At 42.5% G+C, this 7,331-nt stretch overlaps 1 protein-coding gene across 1 annotated transcript in view; it reads right to left on the bottom strand.

Annotated features, from left to right (window-relative positions):
- Positions 1–806: 806 nt before the first annotated feature.
- The window catches only part of Ccdc125 (coiled-coil domain containing 125), a 73,969-nt gene continuing 67,444 nt past the window's right edge, over positions 807–7,331 (bottom strand). Inside the window, exons 9-11 of the mRNA XM_023704657.1 lie at positions 6,661–6,835; positions 2,030–2,160; positions 807–1,307 (exon numbers count right to left, since the gene is read on the bottom strand). Coding sequence (XP_023560425.1) covers positions 1,002–1,307; positions 2,030–2,160; positions 6,661–6,835 — 612 coding nt within the window. The 3' untranslated portion in view covers positions 807–1,001. The remainder of the gene's footprint in view (positions 1,308–2,029; positions 2,161–6,660; positions 6,836–7,331) is intronic.

Raw genomic sequence — 7,331 nt, 5'->3', positions numbered from 1 at the left:
GAGTTAGAGGTCTGTCAATAATTATTGATCTGTAGTGATTATACAAAACATATAGAGAGAAAAACACAGAAGAAAAATCAAATACTTATTGATAGGTTCTGGCCTGGTAGAAACTGCTAAATTATTATGGTGGTCATCTAACATGGCTGAAGCCCTTAAAGCAACAGCTTCTCTTCCCAGTGACCACTTCCTCCTTCTTTCCCACTCCACCCCCGGATAGTTTCCTGTCAGGCACACTCAGGAGAGAAAGAAGCTTCTTTTATCTTTCCTAGCTCTTTAGTACACTGTTGAAAAACCTATCACTTATTTTGATTCCTTTTTTTTTTTTTTGCAGAACCAGGGATTGAACTCAGGCCCTTGTGTTTGTCAGGCACATGCTTATTCTACGGAGCCATCTCCCCGGCCCCTTGATTCTTTTGTGTATTTTCATGCCTTGAACTCACCGTGTAGCCCAGGCTGTTCTCGAACTTGCAGCAATCCTCTTTGCCTCAGCCTCCCGAGGGCTAGGATTACAAGTGTGTGCCACCAGGCCTGGCTTTAGACATTACTTTTTAAACATTAACTACATTGTTACATTGTTGATTTGACTGATCTAAGATCCTTATAGTCAATGTTTTTATTAATACTTTTATGTAATTACATACTTTTGGTTTTCCCCAAAACAATTTGCTTATAAGGAGTTGGCAAACACTGAAAACTTCATAAAGTATAATAACATAATTTATAAATAAATTGATCACACAAAATTCTAATAAATTTTTTATAGAAAACATAGAAAAAGCTGGATTAAACTGCCTCCTAAAATTAAAAAAAAATCCTGGAAAACACACAGCGGCTCAAGCTGCACCAACACTGGCACGCAGTCCTTTTCACAAGTCTTGGTGCCGGCAGCCCAGGCCTGGCAGGTACTAGGCAAGCACCGTGCCACGGAGCTCTGCCCCCAGCCCCAGTCTCTCAATGTAAAAAGCTCTCGGTTCTGACTTCAGGTGGTAAGTGTGTCTTCAAAACGTGATACTGGATGGCAAAGAACAGCATCTTCTAAGAGTTCGTGTGAGGCTGGGATCTGTCTGTTGGCCTGAACAAGCACAGCCCGTAGAATTAAACGTCCCGAAGCCTAGATGTACAGGGTCACACAGAACAGAGAATTCCGACGACGGCTTATGCCAGGGCTTTGGGAATGGAAAGTTCTCGTTCACGGGGCTTTTGTCTTTATTCTCTTTCAAAGCGCTGTCTTTGTCTTCCAGCGCCCGGGCAAGCATGTAGCTAACTTTTCTCTGATGTGCCAGCACTTCTTCTTTATCATTTAACTGCGTGCACAGAAATCCAAAGGCACTCATTAGTCAGCAAGCCATAGTACATCCAGGAAGACTACCAGTATTTTACCAAAATACTCAACCCTACGTCTTCCCAAGCATTATGCTGAATTGAATTGAGGATTTGCTTTTAAGAGAACAAAGAGATGGCATGACTACTGTTGAAAATTTTGGAAGTCTAATCTAGAGAGGGGGAAAAAAAAAAAAAAATATATATATATATATATATATATATAGAGAGAGAGAGAGAGAGAGAGAGAGAGAGAGAGATTGTTTTGGGTTTGGGTCCCCCCACCACCACATGTACTTATTTCTGAGGGCATGGTGAGGTCACCAACAGTCCTTAGACCTAATTGTGTTCAAAACGCCTGGCCCAGGCCTCACTTCAGCTGAGCTATCAACCAAGTGGGGATAATAAGGCTGTTTTCCGGGAGGCACGGCATCGTGACTTCACCCCGTGTCCCAGTGGTCTCATCCTGCATCTCTAATTACCCAGCTAGCCCAGTGTTAGCCCAGCGGGAGAGGAGCAGGGCAGAGATGCAGATGAGCATGTGTGGTGGGTGAGGAGCGTGCATATGGGGTAAGGAGAGGCCCATAGCAGCAGGCTTGGACACTGGTGCCCAGCTGAGAGGGCCCCAGAGGCAAACCGGTCAAAATGCCAAAGTAGCAAAAACAGAGCATCACTATCCCAAGGAAAATACAGCAAAGGCACTAACCAACTCAATGAGCATCCTACAGACTTCCTGAGGATTGCCCTGGTCTTCCGTCCTCTGAGAGCTGCCTTCCAAAGGCAGCAGGCCCAGCAGTTTCTGCCCTAATGTCTTCTTACTCCTTCGAGGTTGATGTCCTAAAACTGAACATGAAAATCCAGCTGAGGCAATCCATTCCTGATGACGTTCAGCAAAGAGGCCCCTGTGGGCAGGGCTGATGGGCCCCTAGCACTGGCTGGGAGATGGGCGGGGGAGGCTGCCACACAGAGCCAAAGGCCTGGAGAGCAGTTTCTTTTTTCTTTTCTTTTTTTTTTTTTTTTGGCAGAACTGGGGTTTGAACTCAGACCCTTGCACTTGCCAGGGAAGTGCTTATTCTACTGAGCCATCTCCCCGGCCCCGTGGAGAGCAGTTTCTGTTGGGGAAGATGGAAGCCCTAGAGCTGGTTGGTGTAACCATCATATACTGCTGTGGGTCCCTCATGCCCATTGAACAGTTCAGATGGTGAACTTCATGTGTACTTCATCACAGTGAAAAAAAACCAGTTTGGCATAGTATTACTACTCTGCAATGTGACTGTAATTTTTTTTGTGACTATAATTTTATAGAGTATTACTGACCTTTATCTTTAGAAAGAACATGACTTGTAGAAGGTAAAAAAATTTGAAATTATACAAAGGGAATTTTTAAAATGCTCTGTGGTAGTTCACCACTGATCTTACAGACTGGGGTCCTCTCCACGTGGTCCCGAGAGCCCAGGGCCCCTGCGCGGACTGTAAGGAACCGAGGCAAAGGGGAAAAGCCGGAGAAGCTGCTGATCAACTTTGATGATAAGTGAATCTGTGTTTACTCTAAATCTAAAACCAGAAAATGCTTATAACATCTCGGAGAACCTCAGCTGCTATGCAGAAACAGCAAGCACTTACAGGTTGTTACTAAACACACACACAAATAAATATAATTAAAATAAAATAAAAATGAGAATTAAAAAATAAAGACAGTAGTTTAAAAAAAATAAAATAAAATAAACCTAAAGAATTGCACCACAGAAAATGACTGAGAGGTGTCCCCCAAGGCCTCCTGTTCCAGTGTGGCGCGGGGAGGAAGTGCAGCCGTCAACTACCTGGTAACAGTCACCCTGCAACCCTTCAGACTGCTGAAATGCTACTAGTGAAAGGGCCTTGGAGCAGCTCTAAGAAGCAAGTCCATTATGTTGTGCCGAGAGTGCTGCCAAGCTCCAGCCCTGCCTGGGCCACCCCGTAAACACGGCTGCACTTCCTCCCCGCACCACACTGGAACAGGAGGCCTTGGGGGACACCTCTCAGTCATTTTCTGTGGTGCAATTCTTTAGGTTTATTTTATTTTATTTTATTTTAAACTACTGTCTTTATTTTTTAATTCTCATTTTTATTTTAATTATATTTATTTGTGTGTGTGTGTGTGTGTGTGTGTGTGTGTGTGTGTGTGTCCAGCTCAGCCCACCAGGGGGCGGGGCTGGCTGGCATGTGGTGCTGGGGGATTGAACTGCGGTCCCTGTGCTTTGCTAAGCTTGTTCTAAGTAGGTGCTTTAGATCACTGAGCCATCTCACCAGCCCCAATTCTTTAGGTTTATCAGTAATGAGTATGACATTATGACAGAAGAAAGACAAATTGGATCCCTGCTTCCTGACTCAAAGCTCCGACAACCCTTGTAGATAGAAGATAAAAATGCTTGTTAGGAGAAACTTTGGTTCTAATAGTTGTTCTGCGACCGAGGGTCCTAACAGAAGCCCGAAGACCTTCAGCAGAGCTCTCTGCGGCCAGGCCGAGATGCTGTCCATGGGGCTGCTGGGCGCTTAGTGTCCCCACTGCCTCCTAAATAGACCACGTTAGCGTCCCCTGTCCCCCCAGCAAAGTCACCCACCTTCAGCTTTTAGTGAAGGAATTATGGAAAACACTCATAAATATTGATTTTTTACTGTAAATCACTGTTGAGGACTTAGCCACTTATTTTCTAATGGGCTCTGGAAGTCTCACATCAGATGACACTTTTAGGATTTAACTTCAGGACAATGTGAATGCCTTTTTTGGGTATGACATTGTCCCTTTTTGCCCTGCCTGCTGGCTGATCAAAAGTTAGAGCTTTTGCTGGTGTGGTGGCACATGCCTGTAATCCTAGCACTCAGGAGGCTGAGGCAGGAGGATCACCATGAGTTTGGGGCCAGCCTGAACTGCACATCAAGACACTGTCTCAAAAAAACAAAAAAAAAAAAGGGCTTTTATGATTTGTTTTTACTGTTTGTATAGTTCCAAACTAATAGTTCCAAGTTAGGTGGACATATACTTTGTTGACTGAAATGTCATTTTCTTTTCTAATTTATTTATTTATTTATTTATTTTTTGTGGAACTGGGGATTGAACTCAGGCCCTTGCGCTTGCCAGGCAAGTGCCTATTCCACTGAGCCATCACCCGACCCTTCTTTTCTATTTTAAAATATTGTTTTCAATAGAACTTCATTCTTGGCAGTTTCCATTTAATCACAGCATTTTTATTAAAAGTATTTTCCAAAAGTTGTATTTTAATTATCCCGTATTAAGCTAAAATTTACAACAGTCGACCTATATACTGTTACCAATATATATTATTGAAAATAAATGTTTCAAACAAAATTGATACCTATATTGCAGGTTTCATTTTTAATGTAAAATGGTTATTAATCCTGAAGTTTATCTAAATGTGAGTTATTAGAATTGGGATTATGGATTTGAAATATTATTTTTTTTAATTTTTTATTTATTTATGTGTGTGTGTGTGTGTGTGTGGCCAGCTCAGCCCACCAGGGGGCGGGGCTGGCTGGCATGTGGTGCTGGGGATTGAACCACGGTCCTTGTGCTTTGCTAAGCTTGTTCTAAGTAGGTGCTTTAGACCACTGAGCCATCTCACCAGCCCGGATTTGAAATATTATTAAAAAAATTTATATATTTAGTACAGGGTCTGCAGGTCTCACTACACCAATCAGACTCATCATGTTCCTCCTGTTTTTGGCCTCCCAAGCACTGTGATTACAGGTGCGCACCACCACACCCAGTCTCTAGAAAATATTTAGAAATATAGTCATCTTAGAACTTTCATATTAAAACACTTAAACTTCTTATAAACTACTTTAATCCTTCTTGACTGAGAAATAATTTCACAGTTTTTTTTGTCAGTACTACTAATTGAACCTAGGCCTTTACCGTGAGCTGTATCCCACCCCTATTTTCAAAATTTATTTTGAGACAGGGTCTCACTAAGTTGCAGGCTGGGCTCAAACTCGTGACCCACCTGCCTCAGCCTCCTAGAGCACTGGGATTATAGCCATGCAGCACAATTCTCAGAAAAATAATTTTATATAATTGTCATTTTGAAGCAATATGAATTCTACTGAATAATACTAAGTGATAATTGACACTGTTTTGAGAAACTAAAAATTCTAAAAAATAATGGCTCCTTTATTTTAGAATATCTACCTCAAAGATCACTATCTTCTTAAGCCATTGTAATATACTAATACATTAATAGAATACTCTAGCACAAGCATGTACTAGAGCTCATGAACAAACACCTAAATCTGAACATTTCACTTACTGTCACAGTATTTTCTTTGTCTACCTTAAGCTTTTTTTTTTTTTTTTTTTTAATGTATTTGGTAGAGGGTCTCACTACGCAGGTTGGACTCATAGTGAACCTCCTGTTTTCAGCCTCCCCAGTGCTGGGATTACAGGCATGTGTCACCATGCCTGGTCTCGATGGCCAGCTCAGTGCACGTGGGGCAGAGCCAGTGTGGCATGTGGTGCTGGGGATCAAACCCTGGTCCCTGCCCTTGCCTAACCCATGTTTAGTCCACTGAGCTATTCACTGGCTTGAGCTTTTTCTTTGAAGGAGGAAAGTAAAAAGATGTATACATGTACCAACTTCAGGTGAAGAATGTGTAATTACATAATATATATACTAATAACATTTTTAATTGAATTATTTTCTACTACTAAATGTTTCTTACGAAACATACATTTCAAAGAAGTTTAATTAGGTAGATATATCCCTTGTTTACTTAAATACCATTTTCTTTTCTTTTTTAAAATATCTTTTTAATAGAACTTCGTTCTTGGCAGTTTCCATTGAATTCACAACATTTTTATTAAAAGTATTTTTCATTAAATAATAGTTTTATGTAAATGAAATGGAGGGACCAGGAAGATGGCTCAGTAGAATAAGTGCTTCCCTAGCAAGCACAAGGGCCTGAGTTCAATCCCTGGTTCCACAAAAATAATAAAAAAATTTAAAAAAATAATAAATGAAATGGAAGGCTACGTGGGAAGGGCTTCCCCTGTTGCTTTCTGCCTCAGCTGCTCCCCTACCTCCCTATGTGTGTACCCGCCAGTAACTCTTTTCAGTAATTGCTAAACTCTTATCAGAGCTGAGTGAACTTTTCAGTTCTCTCCTCTACTCTATACTATGTGCTCCATCAGTTAAACTCACCCCTGAGGGCCAGGGAGATGGCTCAGTGGAATAAGTGCTTCCCTGGCAAGCACAGGGCCTGAGTTCAATCCCTGGTTCCGCCAAAAATAAAATAAAATAAAATAAAATCACCCCTGATACTGCCATTGTGACCCGTAGTTACCGTCCTCCGTGAGAGGCTTCCAACTTATCCGTGTTTTGGCTTTTTTACACATTTCCTCCATTTGTGTCAGTCTCAGGGCCTGGTCATTTTTCCTCATTAACTGTTGCTCAAATGCAATTCGGAATGCATCTGCTACGATGTAAGCTTCTTCTTTGCTCTTCTGCAAAAGTTCCAGCTAGTTTTGAAAGAAAGTTGGGGAGGTGTCAGAGGCAAGACCAAACCACGCACCCGGTCCCCGCCGTCGCCTGGGCTTGGTCTCCTCTACTGCTTCGGTACTCGGTGCTGGGCAGCTCTGGCTGTCTGCTGACCCTGTCACCAGCAGTCTCCCTCATGCCTGCCGACTGTCTGCTGGTCACACTTGGAACCCCTCCCCCTCATTCTATCTGTAATGAAAGCCGAAAAGCCAGCTAGGAAAGCCGGGAGGGCATGGGGCCACATGTCACGCATGCTGCCCGAAACCGCACAGCTGGTGTGAAGATTGAAGGATTTCTGTGTGCAGCCCCGTGGCACACCTAGTCCTGGGGTTCAGATTCCTTCAGTTGTGCCTGATGCTTTCCACCTAAATCCCATGCTTAACTCCCCAGCAATCACATTAATCCTAGTGATCTTTTTTTTTTTTTAATTTATTTATTTTATTTTGTTTGTGTGTGTGTGGCCAGCTCAGCCCACCT

Source organism: Octodon degus, unplaced genomic scaffold, assembly GCF_000260255.1.
Source record: "Octodon degus isolate 3935 unplaced genomic scaffold, OctDeg1.0 scaffold00001, whole genome shotgun sequence".
Classification (NCBI taxonomy): domain Eukaryota; kingdom Metazoa; phylum Chordata; class Mammalia; order Rodentia; family Octodontidae; genus Octodon; species Octodon degus.
This window is presented reverse-complemented; position numbering and strand designations above follow the sequence as displayed.